Source organism: Myxine glutinosa, chromosome 8 (genome assembly GCF_964187855.1).
Source record: "Myxine glutinosa chromosome 8, kmMyxGlut1.1, whole genome shotgun sequence".
Taxonomy (NCBI): domain Eukaryota; kingdom Metazoa; phylum Chordata; class Myxini; order Myxiniformes; family Myxinidae; genus Myxine; species Myxine glutinosa.
This window is the reverse complement of record NC_136268.1, coordinates 69,394,013-69,418,571: the sequence shown is the minus strand read 5'-3', so window position 1 is coordinate 69,418,571 and position 24,559 is coordinate 69,394,013. Positions and strand designations below refer to the sequence as shown.

General features: G+C 46.8%; 1 protein-coding gene across 1 annotated transcript in view; it reads left to right on the top strand.

Annotated features, from left to right (window-relative positions):
• The window catches only part of LOC137432578 (putative oxidoreductase YjmC), a 48,921-nt gene extending 24,998 nt beyond the window's left edge, over positions 1-23,923 (top strand). The window contains exons 5-11 of the mRNA XM_068124619.2: positions 1,020-1,073; positions 1,209-1,307; positions 1,481-1,616; positions 13,618-13,736; positions 16,509-16,604; positions 17,238-17,348; positions 23,530-23,923. Coding sequence (XP_067980720.1) covers positions 1,020-1,073; positions 1,209-1,307; positions 1,481-1,616; positions 13,618-13,736; positions 16,509-16,604; positions 17,238-17,348; positions 23,530-23,586 — 672 coding nt within the window. The 3' untranslated portion in view covers positions 23,587-23,923. The remainder of the gene's footprint in view (positions 1-1,019; positions 1,074-1,208; positions 1,308-1,480; positions 1,617-13,617; positions 13,737-16,508; positions 16,605-17,237; positions 17,349-23,529) is intronic.
• The last annotated feature ends 636 nt before the right edge of the window (positions 23,924-24,559 follow it).

Sequence of the window (24,559 nt, the reverse complement as noted above, 5' to 3'; positions counted from 1 at the left end):
TGAAAATGCCAGCAATAGGCATCACTCCTACTGAAAATGCCGGCAAATGGGCATCACTACTACTGACAATGTCAGCAAATGGGCGTCACTCCTACTGAAAATGCCAGCAATGGGCGTCACTCCTACTGACAATGCCAGCAAGTGGGCATCACTCCTTCTGACAATGCCAGCAAATGGGCGTCACTACTACTGACAGTGTCAGCAATGGGCGTCACTCCTTCTGACAATGCCAGCAAATGGGCATCACTCCTTCTGACAATGCCAGCAAATGGGCGTCACTACTACTGACAATGCCAGCAATGGGCGTCACTCCTACTGACAATGCCAGCAATGGGCGTCACTCCTACTGACAATGCCAGCAAATGGGCATCATTCCTTCTGACAATGCCAGCAAATGGGCGTCACTACTCCTGACAATGCCAGCAATGGGCGTCACTCCTACTGACAATGCCAGCAAATGGGCATCACCACTATTGACAATGTCAGTCACTTCTACTGAAAATGCCAGCAATGGGCATCACTCCTCCTGAAAATGCCAGCAATGGGTGTCGCAGCCACTAATGATGCTCGCAAATGGGCATCACTCTTACTAATACCGGCAAATGGGTGTCGCTCCTACCAACGATGGCAAGTGGTCGTCGCTTGTTCTGCCAGTAGATAATGTGCTGCTATAATGGCTACTCCTTTTCATGAAGTATGTGAAGGACGAAGATGTCAAAACACACGTGAAAATGGCTGTGTGCCTGTCCCAAATATTTATTCACATATTGCATCAAGGCACCAATAGATCTATGGGATAAGTATATACCTGTAACAAAAGGTGGTTTCATCAACTTTTCTGTTGTTTTTGAATTTCCCCAATAAAAACTCAGTCAGTTTTGAACTACCCTTGTACATTTTAACATCCAAGATCGTAGCGTTGACTTGCATCGCCTCAACTCTTGACTTTTTATAAACTTCCTCCGTTCAGGGCTACAAGGGCATTTGGATCCAATGACTTGATGATTCTTGTCTTGCAGGGAATGAGTTTTACAAATACTTCTCCACTGGTTGTGCCAACTCGAGCCAAAGAGGTGATTATGATTGCAAACAGTTTTAGTGACATTTGGTTCAACTGAATTTCTGGGGCTCACGGTGAAACTTGTTTTCTTAAATTTTCAAGCACCTTGTGATCTATCCTTTCCACACTTGTTCACTTCTTATTCCAGTGCACTCTCGGAACAAATCCCTTGAGTGTTGCAGCTCCAGCGGCAAACGGAGATAGTTTTGTTCTGGACATGGCAACGTCTTCTGTTGCTCTTGGAAAGGTAACTTGATGTGATGGGAAAGACTCGTCTCAAGTATTCTGTTTTTTTCTTGGTGTGGCAATGAAATAAGGATAAAAATGCAGGTTGTGCTCAGCGTTCATGTTGTGCTCTTTCGATGGCTCCACCGCTTTGCTCAACAAGACTTGCAACTTTAGTCTCTGTTCCTCTTCAAGGTGGAATTGTATGCCAGGAACAATGAGAAAATACCCCATGGTTGGGGATGTGACCAGCAAGGAAAAGTGACGGAGAACCCAGAAGAGGTGCTGGATGGGGGAGGACTTCTGTCATTGGGGGGATCGGAGGTTACAGGTACAATATGGTTTAAGAAAAGTGGATATTTGTGCAGTGGGATGGGTAAAGGCCGGAAAGCAGGTATGTGTGCAGGTAACAGCTTGTGGAATAGCACAAATGCATGATTGTAGTAACAGTAAGTTTGGTTTTGTATGCTTTTGAATATTATTCTGTTGTGGCGGACACATTGTCAGTGGGCAATAATTCCGCGCACCAGTGGGCGGCGCGAGCGTCCGGGCGTGGAAGCGCAGCTCGGGCCACGCCCGGAGCAAAGGCGTCACGAGGCGCAGGGTGGAACTGAGATACATGCCCCGCCTTTCGGCCGACCGGCCACGCCCAGGGGCAAGGCGTGGCCTCGGGACATATATGCGGGCTCGATAGTCGAGCCCGCTCAGTGCTTGCGTGCGAGCTGTTAATAAAGTGTTTCAGTTTGTACAACGCGTTGTGGCCTACCTTCTTGGCAAACGAATTGTGTGTGCACAGCACCACACTGGTGACCCCGACTGGTTCAGCCGTAGCTGATCCCTGAACGCGCCATGGCTACCAACGCTGTCGCCGTCAAACTCCCGGAGTTCTGGGAAGCGCAAGCCGACGTTTGGTTTGTGCAGGCCGAAGCTGCAATCCAGCTCCGGGGCATCACGGCTGACGACACCATGTACTACCACGTGGTCGCCGCCCTCGGGCCCGGCACTGCCGCCCACGTCGTGTCCATCCTTCGGCGCCCGCCGGGCGCCCACAAGTACGCGGTGCTCAAACGTCTTCTCCTCGCCACATTCGGGCTCACGGAGGCCGAACGCGCCGACCGCCTCCTGGACCTTCCCGCCCTCAGCGACACACGACCGTCCGTTCGGATGGATTTTATGTTGTCCCTGCTTGGAGACCAGCGCCCGGATTTCCTTTTCCGCCCACTTTTCCTCCGCCAGCTACCTGCGCAGGTGTGGCTCGTGCTGGCCGGTTCGAACTTAACAGAACCCCGCATCCTGGCTGGAGAGGCAGACAAATTTTTCGTGGCCTGCGACACGCGGTCGGTGTACGGTGCTGCCGTAGTGGATCCCGGTGCGGAGGCTACAGCGCCCCCTGATTCCCTCGTGGCCACTGCTACGCCCCGCCCACCACCGCTGCCGCCACCACGGCCGGCACGGCCGCCGCGGCAGCCACCACTGCAAACCTGGTGCTACTATCATGCCAGGTTCGGCCGCAAGGCGAGAGCGTGCCACCCGCCGTGTTCTTTCGACGGGTCGGGAAACGACCCGGCCGGCGCTCACTTGCGGCCATGAGCGTCGGCCATTCCGGCAGCCTCCTGTTCATCACAGACACCTCGTCTGGTCATCGTTTTTTGTGCGACACGGGAGCGCAGGTAAGCGTCCTCCCTGCCTCCGCGTCCGCCAAGCAAGCCGCGGGCCGGGGACTGCCTTGCTCGCTGCCAACGGAACACCCATCCGCACATTCGGGAAGCGTTGCCTCTCGCTGCGTTTCGGAGGGCAGCGCTTCAAATGGTCTTTCGTCACCACCAGCTTGCCAATGGCCCTGCTCGGTGCGGACTGCCTTTGTGTGAATGGGCTGTTGGTGGACGTTAAGCGTCGACGCCTCGTCCAGGCCGAAACCTTCAGCTCGCTCGCTTGTTCGCTGAGCGGCTCGTTGAGCTGCTCGCTGAGCGGCTCACTGAACGGCTTACCAAGCGGCTTGCTGAGCGGTTCCATCCCGGCGAAGTTAGTCTGTACGCTTCCGGCAGCGAACGAGTTTACCCGCCACCTCGCCAGTTTCCCGGTGCTCACGCGGCCCACCTTTTCAGCGGTGGCCGTCAAACACGGGGTGGAGCACAATATCCCCACCGTCGGACCACCGGTCTATGCTCGGGCGCGCCGCCTCGACCCCACAAAGCTCGCCGTGGTGAAAGCGGAGTTCGCCGCGCTGGAGCGGCTGGGCATCGTACAGAGCTCCAACAGCGCATGGGCCTCTCCTCTGCACATTGTCCCCAAGCACGGCGGCGGCTGGTGGCCGTGCGGTGACTACCGCCGGCTCAACGACGCCACCACCCCCGACCGCTACCCGGTCCCGCATATTCAGGACTTTTCCGCCCGGTTGGCGAAAACGACCATTTTCTCCAAGGTGGACCTCATCCGGGGCTACCACCAGGTCCCCGTACAACCGGACGATGTACCGAAGATGGCCGTCATCACACCTTTCGGCCTCTTCGAGTTCTTGCGGATGCCTTTTGGGTTGAAAAATGCGGCCCAGGCATTCCAGCGGCTCATGGACAGCGTCTTGCGCGACTTGTCCTTCATCTACGTCTACCTGGATGACATCCTAGTCGCGAGTGCATCCTGGGAGGAGCACCTGCTCCACCTCCGCATGTTCTTCGAACGCCTGGGCCAGCATGGCCTGATAATCAACCCCGCAAAGTGCCGTTTCGGCGTCACCGCCATCGACTTCTTGGGGCACCGCATCACCAGGCACGGGGCCATCCTTTTACCGGCCAAGGTGGAGGCGGTCAGGAGTTTCCCGCGCCCCCGCACAATCAAGGGGCTCCAGGAACTCCTGGGCATGGTGAATTTTTATCACCGCTTTGTGCCCCGCGTCGCCCAGCTCCTGCGCCCCCTGCACGAGGCCCTCCAGGGGAAGCCGGGCAAAGGTGACATCGCCTGGACGGAGCCGATGGCTGTGGCGTTTGCGGGCGCAAAGCTGGCCTTGGCCAACGCCACCATGCTGGCGCACCCGGCGCCCGATGCACCAATCGCCCTCACCACCGACACGTGGGTGCGGTGCACGAGCAATGGGTGAGTGGTGCTTGGCAGCCGCTGGCGTTTTTTAGCCGGCAGCTCCGCCCGCACGAACGCCGGTACAGCACCTTCGACTGCGAGCTGCTCGGGCTCCACCTGGCGGTCCGACACTTCCGCCATCTTCTCGAGGGCCGCCCGTTCACGGCCTTCGTTGATCACAAGCCCCTTGTTTTCGCGATGGCCAAGGTCGCCGAGCCATGGTCGGCCCGGCAGCAACGTCACCTCTCTGCCGTGTCCGAGTACACGACGGACATCCGTCACGTCGCGGGTAAGGACAACCCGGTGGCAGATTGCCTTTCCCGGTCCGTCGTACACGCGGTCCACCTCGGGATCGACTATGCCCGGATGGCGGCGGACCAGACCGCCGACCCCGACGTCCAGGCCTTGCGGACCGCCGTCACGGGCCTCCGCGTCACCGAGGTGCCGTTCGACGTCGCGGGCACTGCCCTCTTGTGCGACGTCTCCCTCGGCCGGCCTCGCCCTGGCTGGCAGCGCCCGGTTTTTGACGCCATCCACGGCCTGTCCCACCCGGGCACGAAGGCCGCGCAGAAGCTTGTCGCGGCGAAGTTCATCTGGCATGGCCTCAGGAAGAAATTCCGCGACTGGGCCAGGACGTGCCTCGCGTGCCAGCACGCGAAAGTCCACCGCCACACCCAAGCCCCGTTGGCCCCGTTTACGGTGCCCGAACGTCGGTTCGACCACGTCCACGTCGACTTGGTGGGACCTCTGCCCCCTTCTCGGGGTTTCACCCACCTCCTCACCATGGTGGACCGCACCACCCGGTGGCCGGAGGCGTCAAGCTGCACCGCACCACGGCCAACCACCCCCAGGCCAACAGCCTGTGCGAGCGCTTCCATCGCTCAATGAAGGCCGCGCTCCGGGCCAGCCTCCGCGACGGCAGCTGGGCCGACAGGCTCCCCTGGGTCCTGCTGGGCCTCAGGACGGCGCCCAAGGACGACCTGCGCGCGTGCTCGGCGGAGCTGGTCTTCGGACAACCACTGCGGGTACCGGGCGAATTTATCCACGGCCCCTTGGTCCGCAGCGCAACAGCGCTCCGCCCTTCAGGAGACCACCAGGAGGTTCGCCCCGGTGCCGACGGCGCACCACGGGCACCCTCCTCCCACGTCACCCCGGAGCTTCGCACGGCTGAGTACGTTTTTGTCCGGCACGACGCCCACCGGGCACCGCTGCGGCCCCTGTACGACGGGCCCTTCCGCATGCTGGAGACCGGGGACAAGCATTTCACCGTGGACATCGGCGGTACTCCAGATCGTATCTCCGTGGACCGCCTCAAGCCGGCCCACCTCGACCTGGACCACCCCCCGCAAGCAGCTCTGCCTCCGCGTCGAGGCCGCCCCCCCGGCGGGCAGACCCCCGGCACCACCCCAGCCCCGCTACCCCCCAGCCCTGCACGCATCGCCAGAGGGAGTTGCGGCCGGGTCATCCGGCTTCCCCGCAAGCTCACCCTTCAGGTGCGCGGGAATTCTGGGGGGCAATACACATTGTCAGTGGGCAATAATTCCGCGCACCAGTGGGTGGCGCGAGCGTCCGGGCGTGGAAGCGCAGCTCGGGCCACGCCCGGAGCAAAGGCGTCACGAGGCGCAGGGTGGAACTGAGATACATGCCCCGCCTTTCGGCCCACCGGCCACGCCCGGGGGCAAGGCGTGGCCTCGGGACATATATGCGTGCTCGATAGTCGAGCCCACCCGGCGCCCAGTGCTTGCGTGCGAGCTGTTAATAAAATGTTTCAGTTTGTACAACGCGTTGTGGCCTACCTTCTTGGCAAACGAATTGTGTGTGCACAGCACCACACTGTGCTACAACTCGTGAATTACTTTGTGCTTAACCTGTTCTTAACACCTGACCTTATTTATATACACTTTACAATCTCTTCAAACAGCACGTACCTTTGATTTATTTGTTTACTAGCAAAAGTACCCGGCTTTGCCGAGTAACAATGAGTCGCTTCCTGACAGGAATATGAAGAGAAAGGGGGAGGAGAGGAGGGAGGGAGAGGAGGGAGGGAGAGGGGAGAGAGGAGAGGAGAGGAGGGAGGGAGAGGAGGGAGGGAGAGGGGAGAGAGGAGAGGAGAGGAGGGAGGGGTGGGGGAAGGCAAGAGGAGTGGGAGGAGAGAGAGAAAGGGATTGGGAATGGGGGAAGGGAGCGGAGGGTTAGTATATCGCACAAAAATGTTAGTCAATAAAAAAATGGGTACGTCGAAACAAAAAGGGAGCTCTGTCTACTGTAATGTAATGCCATGGCTTGCAAAAACAGCCTGAATAGCGTTCACCAAGTGGTGGTTCACCTCGTTAATCATATTCAAGAGGAGAGAGGGAATGGAGAGGAGAGAGAGGGAATAGTCAATAAAAAAATGGGTACGTAAAAACAAAAAGGGAGCTCTGTCTACTGTAACGCCATGGCTTACAAAAACAGCCTGAATAGCCTTCACCAAGTGGTGGTTCACCTCGTTAATCATATTCAAAATGGGTGTTATAACACACCTGTCATGTATGAAGGTGCAAATATTCCCCGTTTTATCCGGACACCGTGACCGTGGGTTTATTTCCGTTTCTGGGAATTAGGGCTCAGCACGGATGGCGCTGGGGTGAATCGGGCCTGTATCTGCAGAGTCAATAAACGTGTGCAACAATCGATCGTAGTCTGTCGAGATACTTTGCAACACCCACTTTTCCCCGGCCTTGTGACTAATTAATTAAGTACACAGGAATTTCAGACTTAATTTGTGGAGCCCTTGCCAAGCGGCTTAAGCACTCCAGCAAGCACTCCAACTAAATGGGTGATAAGGAACGGCTGGCTTGGCAAACGATAGCAAGCTGATTGCTACTGGTTGAAATGGCCGAAAATGTTCAGGACACCACCTCTTAAATACTCAAAAATATATGCAATCTGGGTCCATCATTTAGAGAGAATTTTAAAAACAGATCGCAGGTACAGTGGAGTGACACCCTATCCCATGGAAGTATGAATTAAGTTAAACATTATTAACGCACAGGTTGTAAACCTGGTGCGTTATAGCGTTTGCCTGGGAATTTCGGGCGCTCAAAAGTGAAGCTAGTTATTAAGGTAAATTAAAAAAACTACCCCTAGAAGGAGAAAGACAGCCTTGCTTAAATAAATGAATATATACACTTAGTGATAAGAATCGCTCTATGGTAAATTTTGTCAGATTTCACTCCAGATTTGGACATTTATTTAGTCTACAGGATCCAATCCTCATATCTGAATCCAGATTTTGATGTTATGCTTCAATTTATGTAATGATGATCGTGTTTCCAAGGCAAGGCACGTTTGAATAGATCGAAACAAAACGGCGGCTTAAGGACCCAGCGAGTGGCAGTAGGCTGACCAAGATGGCCGGCCGCCATATTGGTCAGACTTTTTCCGTTTTTTTCTTATGAGCACCTCGTTAATCATCTTCAAAATAGTGTTATAAACTTATAACACACCCAAACACCCAGTTTTCATCATTGCAATCTGTTGGAGGTCCAGGTGTATGCCTGCAAGGTTTGTGGCCGCTAGGTCATGGTTTTGGAGTTATGGAGGAGACCGACGGATGGAAGGACACTGCCTTTTATTATTATAGATGTATTTAAATGTAAAAACTAAACATTCCCATTATAAGGTGTGCTTGGGGGATGCTGATGCTGTGATGCTGTGATGCTGATGCTGTGATGCTGTTGCTGTGATGCTGATGAGGACTTGAATTGTTGTTTTTTAACTTCAAAGGTTAGGCATTGTACAGTCTTGCAATGCTGGAATATGTTGGCAGTTTGTGTCTCTGCTGAAATGACAGTATGGAGTTATTTATTTATTTATTTTGTTTGTTATAACCCTTATCATAGCTTTAGGGGTAATTGTTGAAATGATGGGGTGGATTAAAAAACCAACTTTGATTAAACACCATAAAATGACTCCTCTAATATATTATGGAAACGGGATTTTCATTTAACTACTTTTATGATTTACATTCCGTTCTTGCCAGAATTGGGTTTCTTTTTATGGATCATTCCTCTTGTACTTTGTACAGTAGTGAATTAGAATGTTGCTGTGTTAGTAGAGTATTTGTATGTGATGTAATTGAAAATTAGTTTGAAATATATTGTATTACACAATGTAAACAGGTTCCTTCTGAAATTTTATAGGCAGAGAGGTATCTTATCTGTCTATCTATCTATCTATTAGGTGTACCGGAAAGTAATGTCGTTTTTCAAAGAGGAATAGGCAGCTTAAAAAGCGACATTACTTTCCGGTACACCTAATATCAACCAACTGGCCTTGGCTTATGCCTCCGCTCCCGAAGGTGGCTGGAGGCATGATGTTTTCGGGTTGTCCGTCCGTACGTCCAGGCTAAACCTCGTTTTTCTCAGTAACCACATGTCCGATTGAGACAAAACTTTCAGGGTAGGAGCGACACCAATGAAGAATATTTTTATGATAATTGTGACATCATAGGTCACATGGTATGGCAGCCATCTTGGAGTAAGCGCAAATAATAATTAAAAAAATTCTCAGAAACCACTGAATGGAAAAAATTTAAACTTGGCACATTCTCAAATACTCCCAATGGGGAACAAAAGCATGACAATGATGACTCACGTAGACTACGGATTTTTATGTTAAGAAAATAGGCCTTTTATGTTTTGAAAAGCGGAATTTTTTTTTTTTATGTGAAAAAATCCCGAAATATTTTTTTCCCCCGTTTTATTCATTTTTTATTATTACCAAGTTTTTCAGAAATCAGTCAAAAAAAGAACAAAAAATGGTAAGCTTTTTCCTGCACAACATTAAGCACTCTGGGCTAGTAAACAGGTAAAAAATGACGTTCAGGTACCTTTATTGCAACCGCATTGTTTGATAAGTAGAGGACTAGAAGAAATTGACAAGACCCTTTTAGGAACAGTTAAAGTAGGTGTTTGAAATCATTATCTTGGTAATGTTCTCCTTGGTGAGGCGGTGTCGGCGGTCGGTGAGGACGTTTCTGTAGACGGAGAAGGATCTTTCCACGTCGACGCTGACGATGGGGCAGTACCTCAAGAGGGGGATGTCGGCAAGCTTGACTCCAGCCGGCACACCAACCTCAGATCCGTGCTGATCTCCATCCAGGATCAAAGCCACTGTCCTCAGCACACCAATGTCGGGATTGCGCTGCAGCACCGCCTTGAACTTGGTGAGCAGGATCTCCTTACGGCAGCCTCGGATCTTTTCGAGCTCCTCCTTGGCCTGATCAAGGAGCTGGAAGGCCTTGGCCAGCTCCATGCCGGCCTCCTCCAGCTACTTAAGGATCTTCGGGATGAACGACACGTGGGCATTTAAGAAGACCAAACTGAGCTTGATGTCCGCCTTTCCGAACAGGTCCTTGGCACTCCGGATTGCCATCGCGTCGTCATCGTTCAGCTGGTCCACAATGTCCTTGACGGCCTCGAAGTGCTCGGCGTAAAACACCGCGGCGTCGATCCACGTCCCCCATCGAGTCAGAATGGGCTCCGGGGGGGAGAGAAAGATTGGGCTGCTGCTCCTTCCAAAGGACAACACGCGACGGGGCTTTGACGAACACCTTCTTCGTCGTGGCAATCAGGTCGTTGACGTCCTTGAACATTTCTCGGACTGTCTCGCAGACACGGTGGAGCGCGTGGGCAACGCAAGTCACATGCAGCAAGTCCGGGAAGAGTTCTTTCAGGGCATGGCCGGCCTTGATCATATAGGCCGCGGCGTCGCTGACGAGGACCTTGAGGCACTCCGGCTTGAAATCAGGCCAAAGATAGCGCAGCGTGTCATTGACTGCGCACACGATCTCCCCGGAGTTGGTCTTCTCCAGAAACATGCACTGGACGAGGTGGGGACGAAAGTACCCCTCCTTGGACAAGTGTCCCGCGATGATGTTGGCCACATATCGACCTGCCGAATCGGTCGTCTCGTCGACGGACAGCCAGATGGGCTGCTGTCCGAGGTCGGCACGGATCCCCGCCAAGGCCTCGTCGTAGCACTTGTCGAGGTAGTGCTTTCGAATCCAGCTTTCATCGGGGATCTGGAGAGTGATGTGCTTCTCCAGGAACGACCGGAGGGCAGGGTTTTCCAATTTCGACCATGGGATGCCAGCGGCCAGCATGGCCTGGCACAGCTCCTGAGCCACGACGTCGCACTTGTGCCTCTTTCCGCCACCAAAGTCCTCCATGGTGGCTTGCGTGACCGTCCTCTTCTTCTTCAAGGCCAAGTTGTTCTTGTGGCGGTCTCCTCGGACATGTTGGGCCAGCTCAGACTTCTGCTTCGCCCGGAAAGTCTTTTCACAAGCTCGACAGAAAGCCGTGTCACTCGACACGTACTTTAAGGTGGCCCCATCGCCGCCAGCGTTGAATTCCTTCAGCCACTTGTCACGAAGAGCAGCACTCATCTTGATAGGAGACTTGTTCACACTTTGTGTACACTCTCTCACTGTAGTACACCACCTCACTTCTGTACACGCTGGGGACGCAACGCACGCAAGTGGACGCAACGTTTTGTTTTTGAGATCGATCGCAGTTAAAAATTTCGAAAAATTCCCTAATTTTTTTTAGCATTGCCAGACATTTTCGACCAAAAAGGGCATTTTATTTTATTTTTCCCGAAAAAGGGCGAAATATTTTTTTTCTCTGAAAATAGCAAAATATTTTTTTTGCGCGCAAAAAAGCGGTTTTATGTGAAAAAATATTTTTTGTTTTTTCACATAAAAATCCGATGTGCAATTGATGACATAATCGGTGGAGTGGTATACCAGCCATAAATGTTGAATCGAATGCCTTATCCTAAAATCTGAAATTGCAAGCACATGATGGAAATCACGTATGATGGCACATGATGGACCCATTTGTATTGAAATATTAAATTTATGACATCACAAGTCACATGGTTTGGCAGCCATGTTTGATTTAACCTAAAACCTCAAAAAAACATCTCCCAAACCGCTGAATCAATCGACCCAAAACTTTGCGTGTGTCATTGACTAAGCATGGTGATTAAAAGTTGATCACAAAAACGTCGTTGGTCACATGGTGTGGCAGCCATATTGGATTGAAGGAAGATATGAAATAATTATATCTCTGAAACCGCATACCCTATCGATGCAAAACTTTACAAATGTTATCTAACACCATTGCTGTATATAGTTAGAAAATTATGATGTCATAGGTCACGTGGTTTGGAAGCCATCTTGGATAGAAAAATAAACCTTATCCGATCAGCACAAAACTTCACAAATGTGATCCCCTACCCATACACATGCAGAGTTTACTTTTTTAATGTCGTATGTCACATGGTTTGGCAGCCATATTAGCTTGAAAGCCGATTTTTTTTTTAAATCCCTTCTCCGAAACCACTTCGCCGATCGATGTGAAACCTGTCCTGTCTGGTACAAATGTGATACTTGAATACAGCCGAAGGGATTTAAATCAAACTTGTTTATTTTTAGGACAGTGAATGAGGGCATCTACCTATTTCCATGGGCAGGGACTACACGGAGGCATATTGGTGACACAGTCGCATTGCTCTAGTTTTTTAGTGTAATCCTCAAAAAAATGAAGCAACAAACTGTTTGAAAAAGGACCAGCACATTGATCTGGACACCATTATTTAACATCATATCAGGTGGAAACCAAAGTTGAGTTTTGTGAAGTTTTGTGAAAACAGCAACAACACCAGTCTACAAATGATCACAGACAGGTGTGCGTTTGCTAAAATGGCTTTCATAATGTGTGTGACCGTAATTGTGCCCAATACAAGCTTGTACAAGTCTTGCCATCAACCAGTTGATCAAGAGACTGTGGGTGGATTTGTTCACCACAAACAGGCCTCTAAAAAGTCTTAGTTATGATTTGTAATCTCATGACTATGATATATCTGAACTGTTAATCCATAGTTTATTTCATCATTAAAACATGTTGCTTTTTGGCCTGTTATAAATGCCTTGCATTGTTTCAAAATGGATTCCATTTAGATTGCTGACATCATGCAGCAACCTCGGGTTACATGTGCGCTACTACAATGGCTTTGTGTTTGATCGAGCTGTTACAGGGTGTTGTGCATTCACTAGTCGAGTAGGTTAATGTACCCTCAAGCAGTGTTATGGCAACAGTGGAATGTTTTGGTCACACCTTATGGGAGTACGGTTACAATGATGGAATTTTTTTGATTGTGCTCCACTAAGGTGACCTTGGTGAGTGTATTGTCAGTTGAGTTGTGCGACGCCTCATGTACAATCACACTTTCGTAATATTTCTCTCTCTGGTTCATGCCGAGACCTCTTGGGTGAACAGGGGCACCATATGACCGAGTCACTCTTTTTGATTCCACTTCTTACTTTCATTCTGAACATGTTGATGCCTTGTCATTTACTTCATCACATCATCATAACTGATGAAGCACAAAATACATTTACACTTTATTTGGAGGTGTTTTTTCTGTATATCGAAATAAATTTCACCAATTTTTTTGTTGTTGTTGTTTTATATATATATATATATATATATATATATATATATATATATATATATATTTCCCCTCACCCTACCCCCTCTCTTTGATGTTCATTCTTCTTCTTCTCCTGTTTGCTGTTGATTTATTTTGCTCGTTTTGCATCATTTTTATTTTTGTTCTCACTGCTGCGGGAATTTCTGGAAGCCTTGTTGGGCATTTCATATTTGCCTTCTTTCACCATGCTTTGTCTTGATTTGATAGTTTGTCATTGCCAAGTTTATGTGCAAACTCTTTCACAAGTGTCTGTTTCTTATTTTGATAAAAAGGCTCTTGGTTTGTGTAATGTATGGAATTTTGATGGCACCACATTTGTTTGTCGACTCTTTTAAGAAATGGTCAAAATTGTGGTTTATTTCCCCTTTCAATGCTTGGCCCCACAATGTCATAGATCCAGCCCTTGTATCACAAACAAATGCATATCGAGTTACTCGAGTGATTTGTGAGTGTTCCTTTGCACAAGGTGATCCACAACAGAGCCCAGACTAAAATAGTGAATGAAGTATGCCATGGGCCATGTGCACAGATGAGGGTAAATAGTTGTCCGAGCTTTACCTTTGAAAGCTAAGAATACCTCCATGGCATGGTTGCACTGCTGGTTTATTTCCCAAAAAGGGGCTTGCAATGAAGGTTGTGTCTATGCTGTTGCTCGAGTACCGAGCCATCGTCAGCACCTCTCCCTCCCTGCCCCCCCCCCCCCCAATCCCACCCTTTAGGTGGCTACAAAGGATATGGCCTTTCCATGATGGTCGAGATATTTTGTGGAATCTTGGCTGGATCTGCATATAGCAAGAACGTGCGAACCTGGCGTGTGACTGACCGTGTGGCTAATTTGGTACGTATAGGCCTTCGCTCCTTTCTTTACATGTCTATTGATGTACCTGTCCCATTGTGTGTCTGTAAGCATCTATTGTAGTGGTGCTTCAGTCAATTATTTTGTTGCACTTGTACAAAATGGACAAGTGCAACAAGATAATTGGATTTAGACCTTTACAATCCTTTGACTTTAAACTCTTCAACCATTCTGACCCTTCAGACAATTTCAGGATTTTGAATTTGGATCCTCAGACCCTAGACATCTCAGACCCCTTAGGGTTTTAACTTTACAAGCTCAAGACCCCATTAGATCATAAAGACCCTTAACCAACTTTCGACACTTTAACCCCTCAAGACCCTTAAGACACTGTTATGTTTTTCGGGTAGGAATGAAATACCTTAGTCGAGATAGAATCGTGTAGATTTAGAATGCTCCGAGTGTCATGAAGAAGAAGAACCCACCTCGATGTAAATTAAGTTAGGCCGACTGTCCGAGTAAGATCGTATATGTGTCTCCATACAAGGGGTGGAGCTATGCTATTTAGATAGGGTCCATCAAGATAACTTCCCCAGTGTGTAATTGCCCTGTGATTTTTCTCTTCGTTGATATTGCATCACAAAGGGCCGCCACAATAACTACAACGATCACACTGTAAATGGACTCATTCGCTCAATGCCGCCAGGGCTAACCGACACCCAGCACATTTGCCGACCGGCATGCAAGCCCCGCCTCATGGCCTTCGACGTCATCCGAACATTCCCGAAGAGAGATTAGACTCCACCACCCGACGTATCGTAATGGGGAGGCCATGCCCTGGCTCTCATGATTGAGTAGTGCTCAGTGATTGGACAGAGAGTGTGACATGAGCGTGGAACATTCGGGAGAAGGCAAAAAGACGCGTCTCGCCATCTTTCTCTCTCTCTCGTTCTGGCTCTCATCACGAGTGGATGCTTTGGTTCCGGGTGCGCTGGTGAGATGTGTCGAGGCTTTGGGACTGTTTGCAACGTGGAAGGAGGAGGTGTTGGTAGACGGTGGTGGAGGGGGTCGCGAACGAAACAAAGAGCGATCCTTCCTGCCTGCTTGCCTCGTGCCAGTGGCTGGCTGTGGGCGTGATTCCTCGCCATTTTGTGCATTTCCCGCACGGTGGTTCGAGGCGACGACCAGGCAGTCTTACCATCCATTTGGGGGATGCAAAGCTGAGTTCGGCCGATTATGAAAGGGATTTTATTTTTACTTTCGTTTTCCCTTTGTTTGTGTACGAGTCTGAGTGGAGACGTATCAATTTAGGAATTTTAGTTTTACCTCACCTTTCATTGTTACTTGCATTTATTTTCATTAAGTCATTATTTGTCGAATATTACTTTTCTTGTATTGTGGATTTTGCTGTCCCGTCTCTGTGTCTGTGGGGATTGGATAACCCCTGTGTGTGTTCTTGATCAGGTAAGACTTCGAACCTTCCCGCACGTGTCACTACCGCCAAGTTGGGTATACGCCTCAGAGATAAAGCTCATTTTGGCCATTCATCCTCTTGGGGTCTTAACCCCAGGGACACGACAACACATTATACCTTCAATACCCTAAATATACTTTAGACCCTCAATAAACCATTAGACCATCAAGACCAGCTTGGCTTTACTGAGACAAAACGTCACCATAACACGTCACATTCCATGACATTTCATGGTTTTCTCCAGCATTAATATTGCTTTCATGCATGTAATATATGATCCACTCATGATTCTGTGTGGTCCCATGTATGTAATGTTGCAAGACATGCATGTCGGCACATACAGATTATTTTATTATCTGGACCACATCTTGTATTACATTCATAACAGAAGAGATTGTCCATTATAAGATCGTATTTAATCGTAACATTGGATGTCATGTGGTACAACTCCTGATTATACTTGGTGTCTAATCGATCATTTCAGCACAAAATTAAAGTACTGCCAGGATGTGAAAAGAAGTCAAAACAAATAAAACTTAAATACTTTAAATAGTAATTGATCTGTAGTGTGAGAGATGGAATTTGTAAAAGGGAATCCCTCTCTCTCTCATGGCGATCAATTACCATTTAAGTTATTTACTTCTAATTTGTCCTGATTCTACTTAGCTCGTTTTATCAGCAACAAAATTGTTCTCATCACCTCACACAGAAACGACTCTACGTTTCCTCTCCATTCCACACGACAAACTTTTACTTTTCCATATTTTCCTCCTTTCTGGATCACGAGAATAAAGATGCATCTTCTTTCCTCTGTCTGCTCGATTGGAACTGCCCCATGCTGAACAGCACGGCATCTTTCTGAATCGTGCTTGGCAAGGGGGTTCAGAAGTGGTGGTGAGGATTTTCATAGACTCTTGGGGGTGTTCCAGACATGCTAGGGTTGGAGGGGTTCTAGACTCATACCGGGGAGGTCGCAGTTGGTTCCTGACCTTTTTTGGTGTAAGGTTTACAGACTCCTGCCAGGGGGAGGGGTTTCGGAACCCATGTCGGGTGGTGGTGGGGGTTGCAGAACTTGCGGTGTTGGGGATGGGGTACGGAGCTGGGTTTGTAGTCTCGGCACATAACACAAAACAGACTCCTTGAATGAAGTATTTTAAACAAGACCTTGTCCTTTATGTTCATATACATCAAATTTATGCTTTATGGTCCTGTCTATCCTTCAAATGTACAAGAGGTCTTCAATTACAATTGCTTTGCATTACAACTGAGATGTTCATGTGTTGTTTTTTTGCGGTATTTTCTTTTCTATGTAGGCTAATGTATGCATGTAACATTTTCAGGGTCAATGCTTTGTGGTGATTAACCCCAACTGCTTCGCACCTGGATTTGAGGGCAGAGTTTCTGACCTTTTGCAGATCCATCGTAATCTTGAGCCGGTATTACTGTACACACACTATTTACATATCTATTGCTGCTCTTGTAAGGCCAGTGCAAGCATCTGACATGAATTCATTCAGAGCTTCTAATTTATTTTCATCCAAAAGAATCGTGCAGGGGTTGTGAACTTGCTTCTGAGGATGTTTGATTCTCGACCCGATGAGAAACTGGCAGATTGGTGCTTTGCAGGCATGGTCTTATTCTTTTGTATACAGCACAATGCTGAAGATAGGAACAATGGCTGCTTGCGTGGCAATACTAAAACAATTCCCCCTGTGGATTACAGCAGGAATGAGGAATATGGCTAGGGTGCCGGTGATAGCTCACCTCTTGGTGAAGGACTTTCTGGGATCTTTAATGTCCTCTAACTAATTCATCAGACACGATGCCCAGTTTAACATCCATCTAAGGGACCAGTATAGACCAAGGCCCATGCAAGGCCAAAGCTGTGCATTTGTGCCTCGCATATTACAAAATGGATGTGGAAGACATTTCTTTTTCCATAGAATATATTGAGTTGTGGAGGGGCATAGTGGTTTGAACTTGCTCTTGCCATGACCGAGAGTTTCTCTATCACTATGATTGTATCCATAATACCATGCTAATACTATTTCGCTGGTTACATATTGCAGATCGGTTCCAGTGACGCTGTTCTTGTGGCTGGTGATCCGGAGAAGCAACACATGGATCAGTGTGACGCAAAGGGGGGCATTCCCTACCACATAAATGTTGTAAAGCACATGGTATGTGTTCCTATGCAGATTCGCACACAACATGCATGCAAGTGACACTTTGTGCCTGTTCTTGGTTTTCTTATTCAGTGAAAAAAGTAGAAAAACAAGAAAAAGAGCAATCAGAGATTGCAAACCCTCGCCAGGATGTATTTTCAGTGGTTTTTAAGGCTTTTGTGTTAAAAGAAATATGGCGGCCGAACCACGTGACCGTTGACGTCATCTTTTTTTCTAAACTAATTTATTCCTACATTATTCTCAAGAAATTTAATCTTGATCAGATAAAGTTTTGTACTTGTCGAATTATGACGTCATAATGGAGGAACCTATGACATCATCATTAACATATTTTATTCTCCATGGAGAGTTCTTTACAATGAGCCATGTCTCAATTTTTTCTATTCAGCGCTTTCGAAGATATAGAGGTGCAATTTTTTTCCGTTTTTCCAAGATGGCGGCCGAAGCACGTGACCTATGCCGTCATAATTAACAGTAAAACATTCTACAGGTGGAGTTGCACCTACGGTGAAAATTTCCTGTCGATCGGACCAACGGTTGCAGAGAAAATCATATTTATTCTGTGCGGACAAACAGACAAACGGACAAACAAACAAACGGACTCAAATGCAATACCCTCTCCTCTGGCGAGGGTAACCAGTAGAGCTACATTCAAAGTACACAGCCTCCATGCCAAATAAATAAATAACATATCCTCCAGCGCCACAACATTGCCGGAGCGCCTTCGGTGCCTGGTAATGCCATGGTGCAGCATATGGAGACGCAATTAGGAGGGAGCGGTGTACAATAATTGTTTGAATAATTGATAAATTGCGTAATTAAAATAAATAAAGAATAATCATAAAATAATTAATTTCTCAATCAATTATTGGCTAATAGCATACCTAAACCACCACTGCTTCATCCGAATCTGTAACTTTTTGAAGATTGATTAAGTAATTAATCCAATAATTTAGTAATTAATCGATTAATTGATTCATAAATTAATCAATAAATCAATAAATCTGGGGAAGGGTATAAAACAAACAAAAATACCATTTACAGCCAAATCACTTGGTCACTGTCATGTCCAAATATCAGCTTCCTAGCTCAAAAGGTGCTCAAAAAGTGCATTCCTTCAATAAATTGGAAATGGTACCTGGTGTTGTCGTTTTTTATTTATTTGTAAACATCTTTTGTAAAACTGTAATCATGTGCATTTGCAGTCGAAAACATTTTAAACTTTCATTGTTTTCCTCTATGAATCAGGAACTGCCGGGGACCTATAATGTATCTCCCTTTTCCCCATTGAAACAATGCCGGGGCATACATTTAAGGGATTTTCATCGACCTTCGTGGATTATCGCCGACATTCACGGGTTTTGTCTCGCCATTTCTGGGACTTTCATCGACCTTCGCGGATTATGGTCGACATTCAAGTGATTTGCGTCACTATTCGCGGATTTTGCCTTGCCGTTCGCAGTTTGGTCCTCTCTATTTACAGATTTTCATGACTCGGGAACCTATCCCCTTTTTTCCATTGAAACAATGCCCCGCTATTCGCGGGCTTCGCTATTAGCGGATTTTCCAGGAGCCTATCCCCTGCAAATAGCGCGGTCCGACTGTATAGCAGGATATCTCAAATAGTTGTGGACGGATTTGGACGAAACTTCGTGGAAAGGTTGGCTGTGTGACAAGGACTAATCGATTCGATTTTGGTGAAGATCTGAATATGGATTCGGATACAAGCATTATTTAATCTTACGTGAGTCTTCACCATTGAGTGATTGGGCTAAAACCGACATATAGCACGATATCTCAAAAAGTTATATACGGATTTGGACAAAACTTGGTGGACCGATTGGGTGTGCGACAAGGACGAATCAATTAGATTTTGGTGAAGATCTGAATATGGATTCGGATACGATAATTATATAATTTTAAAGTGATTCTTCATCATTGAGGGATCGTGCAAAAAGCGATATGAAAAGTGTTTGGAAATACATGAGAAAGTAAAGAATTCCATAGTTTATTCGTGGAGGGGGGAGAAACAAATATCATAACAGCCCACCCTCGAGTTCCCAATGGCCACACAATAATCATGCGATGTAGTGGCTTGTCGAGTATTCCGTGGTCTCACTAATGGTGGAGAAACACAAGCAGCATACAGCTGGTGACACCATCACTTTCCTGCAGCAGCTCTTCAGAAACCGCCTCGTTGCCCTGTGTCCTGCCACACTGGATTATCTGAAGCAGAAGGTGTCAGACTACCTCCAGGCAGTGCCACATGAGACCTACAGGAAAATTGGACAGAACTTTGGAGTCAGGACCAATGCCTGTCTGAACCACGGAGGGGCGCACATCGAGAATGTCAATTACATGGATTTTGCGTTAATGCCAATTTCAGACCTTGGGCACTCACTAACTCGAGCAGTGACTTACTGCAATAGCAATCAGTGATAGAAAATACCATGTCATAAGCTTTCAAGAAATGTTTGGTTCACGTTCCTGAGGTTTCTGTTTCTTTGTAAATAAACGTTTAAAGTTGTATCACTCTTTTTGAAACACCCTGTAATATCTGTAGAAAAGAGAAAGACAGCCAACATTGCGGCGCAATTTGAGCGGGACAAGTTTTGAGGTCGGATTGGGAAAGTTGATAAGTCGGATTACTTTGAAGTCAATTCTGTACAGGAAGTATGTGGAGCTAAACACACCAAAACACCCATAGTAAGGGCATTTTATGAGATATTTCACAAATCTGTTAACTAAATTGTTACCAAAAAATTTCTTCACCAATATGTTTGTAAAGGTGTGTAATAACATGTGTTAAAATGTTGAAGTTCAACTCCCGTGGGAAACCCAGAAAAAAAGCTGTTGAATTCGGGTACCGAAAAATTATTTTCGAGAATTTTTTTTTTTTTAAATCGGCCCTTAAGTAACTTATGAGGGGTCAAATAAGGGTTTTTCATGATTCTGAGTTGATTGTTAACATTTATATTTTCACTTTTACATTTACACACAAAGTAGCTTTTATTTCACATACATATATAATACTCAAGAGTTATTTCTCATTCACAATGTCAGAAGTTTCAACAGTCATTGTCTATGTCTTCTTCAGACTCAACAACATCATGACTGCAGTTTCTGCATGTAATGCCATTACAGACTCCACAGGCCGAGATGCACGTGACCCCATTCTTCTTGCAGCTGCATCGCCGGTTGCTGCAATCTCCATGACAATTACAGCTCGTGAACTGCAATAGCTCCTCAGGAGCCGTGGGGTCCAGTGTTGGAACTGGCTCATACCCATGCACACCTATTGTCCATCCATAGTCACTGGGGTTCAGAGACATGCTCTGTAGAAGGATCCAGTCCCGGGTCTGCAGGTAGGCACGGAGTGAATGTTGTGCAGCTGCACCCTCTGTTGGAGGTAGAGTCTCTGGTTTGATCACTCCTGCCGCTGCCTTCCTTGAGAACATGTTGTACTGAATTTCAGAGTGTTGAAGTGGTGAAGTGGTGGTGTTGAGGTCATTAGGGTCTCCTTCAATAACTGGGAGGAACTCGATCTGTGTGCTCTGCTTTGCATCATTAGCATGGATTCTCTTCATCCAGCCATTCCAGTTGGAGTGTGGGAACTCAGGATCGTTGGCTTTGATCACCCAACCCGCTGCCCAGAGTGTGTCACCTGGAGTGAGGAGTGGCTGATCATGAGCCAGGGAGGAGGAAAGCTCAGCGAGGGGGAGAAACATGATCGCGTTCGTTCCTATCTGTTTCCTGTTCGTAAATGGAATAATCTTTACTTCAGTTCCTCTCAGGATCTTAGCTTTGTCGAGTGCCTTCAACTTCACCCGGGGGAAAGCTGCTGTTGTCTGTGGATCTGGCAAAGGTGGTGCCGGAGAGGTGACTTCGATCCAACCCATTGAGTGAAAGGGAGTGTTTCCGTGAATAGAGACAATGTTTAAATCTATATTGTCTCCAACAAACTGAGTGACTGCATTGTTTGTTTCCCCAACCTCCATAAAGACCACCTGATCATTACTTGACAATTCACTTTCACTGGCTGGCACTTTGGCTGTCATCACTGATTTATCCTCAAGCGCAGCATCAACCGCAACCTCATCAGTCATCATTGATCTGTTCATCGGTTTCCTCCATAATGGTGTCAAGAGTGCCAGAAGTATCTGGAACATCATCTCCACTCCTACTATTAAGGAAGCAGTATTTGTAGTTTTGTGTCTCCGTGTAAGACTCAGTGTATCCCAGCCGGTGGAACTTGTTGAGCATCCATTTTGACCCAAATCTATGATCAAGTTGTATGGCAAGCCCCATTTGGTGTGGCAATACTCCAGACCGAGGTCGACAGGCCTTAATAAAATTCTGCCCCCAAACGGCAACTCTTTCGTCTGTCTTGACAATCGGTCTCAAGAACATCTGAAGGCTTGCAGGAACAAGTGTCAGCTGACTATCGATGTCAGTCATACTGTGTGTGGTGGGGTATGACTTTGGACCTAAATCAATCAAGGCAATATCATTGGATATGAACTTGAGTGCCGTCTTTATGATCTGAGTCTTCTCATCTCCATGGTCAAGATTAGCATGATGCTCTCGCAGAATATTGTCGGTGCCATCTTTGAGACAGAGTACATCTGCCCTTCTTTCCTGTGTTGTGAAATACAAGGTGTCTTCGTATTTCTCTCGAAGTTTTATCTTTAGCCAATGCTTTGAATAAGAAAGGCTCTTCTCTGGTGACTGATCAAACTCCTGCAGCTTTTCATGGACTTGGTCCATGTTCATTACCCCATGCTCTAATTCTGAGTCTAACCATTCGCAGAATTGAATAAAAACTGCCTCTCGCTCCTCATCAATACTCCTCTGTCCTCTCTTCCTTTTTCCTTCCTCATCAGTCTTGGACAAACTGTCACCTCTCGCAAACATAAGTTTGCATCGCAAATGGTACAGTGTTTCTTCTGCTACCAAGTCGTTGATCCCTTCCAGGCGTCCAGTGACTTCAGTGCCCCAGTCATCCCCGCGACTCCGTGCTGTCTTCAGCAAGCTTGCCTTCAGTGTATCTGCAGTCAAATTATCTGGCACTCTGTATTTCTTTCTAGCTTGTGCTGGATTATTTTTGTAGAGCTGGGCTGGTTGGTTGCAAAGAATGCATACATCCTTATACAGGAGGTCAACTGACTGTGATCTTCTAGAACTGCAGCCAGTTGATGAACTGAACTCACAAGTAGTGCGTCTTCTCTTCAACTTTGATGACTCTTTCTCTGCCTTTGATGCTTGAGCTGACTTCTTGGTGGTTGCAACAAAGTTGTTGTACAGATCATTTTTACACTTCTGGTGGTACCTCAGTTTTCCTTCATTTTGAGCCTCCTTCATACGTTCCACAACAGTAACATTTTCGACAGTTTCTGCTTGTTTCAATAAAGTTGAGTATCCCTTTGGAGTTGCCTGTATGAGCCTTTCAGCTGGTGTATCCGAGCGTGCACAGATGAAGCAATTGAGCACAGGTGGAGTAACGTCTTCATCCATATTGCTAGACTCCATGTCCTGCAAAGTAGAAAATGAGATATATTTAGAAATTATTTTTCCACAAAGGAGTGTCTGTGGTGAAATATAAATGTTAACAATCAACTCAGAATCATGAAAAACCCTTATTTGACCCCTCATAAGTTACTTAAGGGCCGATTTAAAAAAATAAAAATTCTCGAAAATAATTTTTCGGTACCCGAATTCAACAGCTTTGTTTCTGGGTTTCCCACGGGAGTTGACCTTCAACATTTTAACACATGTTATTACACACCTTTACAAACATATTGGTGAAGAAATTTTTTGGTAACAATTTAGTTAACAGATTTTCATATGTTTCCCTTACTACCAGTCAGATATAATTCGTCAGATTTGTCGTTAGTTCATCAGATTTGCTGCTACGTTTCACTTCCTGCTCTCTCTCTCTCTCATCCTTCTCTTCCTCTTCATCCAGCCCCTTGTCATGCCCACATATTGTCCCCAGTGCCCCAATGTCAGTTTTTGCCTTCTACATAGGTGTCACCTACCTCACTCTTCCATGAGCCTAACTCTGGTTACCAAAGAAACCACAATATATTCGGGTTGGGTTAATTGTCCAATCCAGTTTTTACAAGACGAATCATATTAGCCACTGTTTAATGTGCTGCATTGTAACCTTGCGCAGAACTCTGTGGCACAGAAGCTCAAAGTTGCTGCCCTTCCCATGGATGTCCAACCATGAAGGCTCCACGGATTTTCTACCTGCCGTTCCTCTACTCATCACCTTTGCACAGGGGGGGGATATGTGGGGAATATATTAATGAAATTACATTTAATATTACTAATATATCATTTTAATTGCTTTTAAAAAAGGTGAATTAACTTGCACACGTGAATGTTGAACACGCTAAATATACTTAACACTTGATCTGAATAACTTTTTTGCTGCTCTTGGGTGCTATAAATGCTAAATTTGCTTTTACTTATTCTGTATAATTATAAAGGTTCTAATTTGATTCTTAAATGATTGAGCTACAACATTGTGATATTTTGCTTCATTAAACACATTGTGGCATTTACACTTGGCAGGCAGCCTTTTATCAATCAATTCCTTATTTGGTGCTTTTCATTTAATAGTAAAGGCACTTTACAAAAAAGGAAGAAGGAAGATGAAAGAAGAGAAAATTATGAAAAGGCTCAATGGTAAGATGGCATTTTATGATGTTTATAAACCGTAACTGATGAGTTTAAGATAGCAAATTATAAAGTAAAGAAAGTGGTGGCAAATGCACAAGCTGAATACCTGTTGAAGTGTGGAAGGTGTTGCGTGAAGAGGGTGTTGACTTCTTGCTACAGCTGCTCAGAAACATTTATGAAGAACAACAAATGCTGGATGAGTGGAGAGGAAATATATTGGTCCCGATTTACAAGCAGAAAGGAGATGTTCAAGCGTGCAACAACTAGAGAGGCATCAAACTGATGTCGCACACAATGAAGATCTGGGAAATAATTATTGAGAGAAGGTTCCTCACTCCCTCACTCTCGTCAATCCCACTCCTCCCTCCAGGTCTTCAAAACAGCTGTTCACCACCATCTCTTATCTTCCCCCATCCAAAACCTTGATCTTTTCTACCCCTTGAATTTCAACTTTTCAACTTTTCTACCCCTTGAATAATACTTGAATTTCACCCCAGATCCACTTCTTTGAAATACCA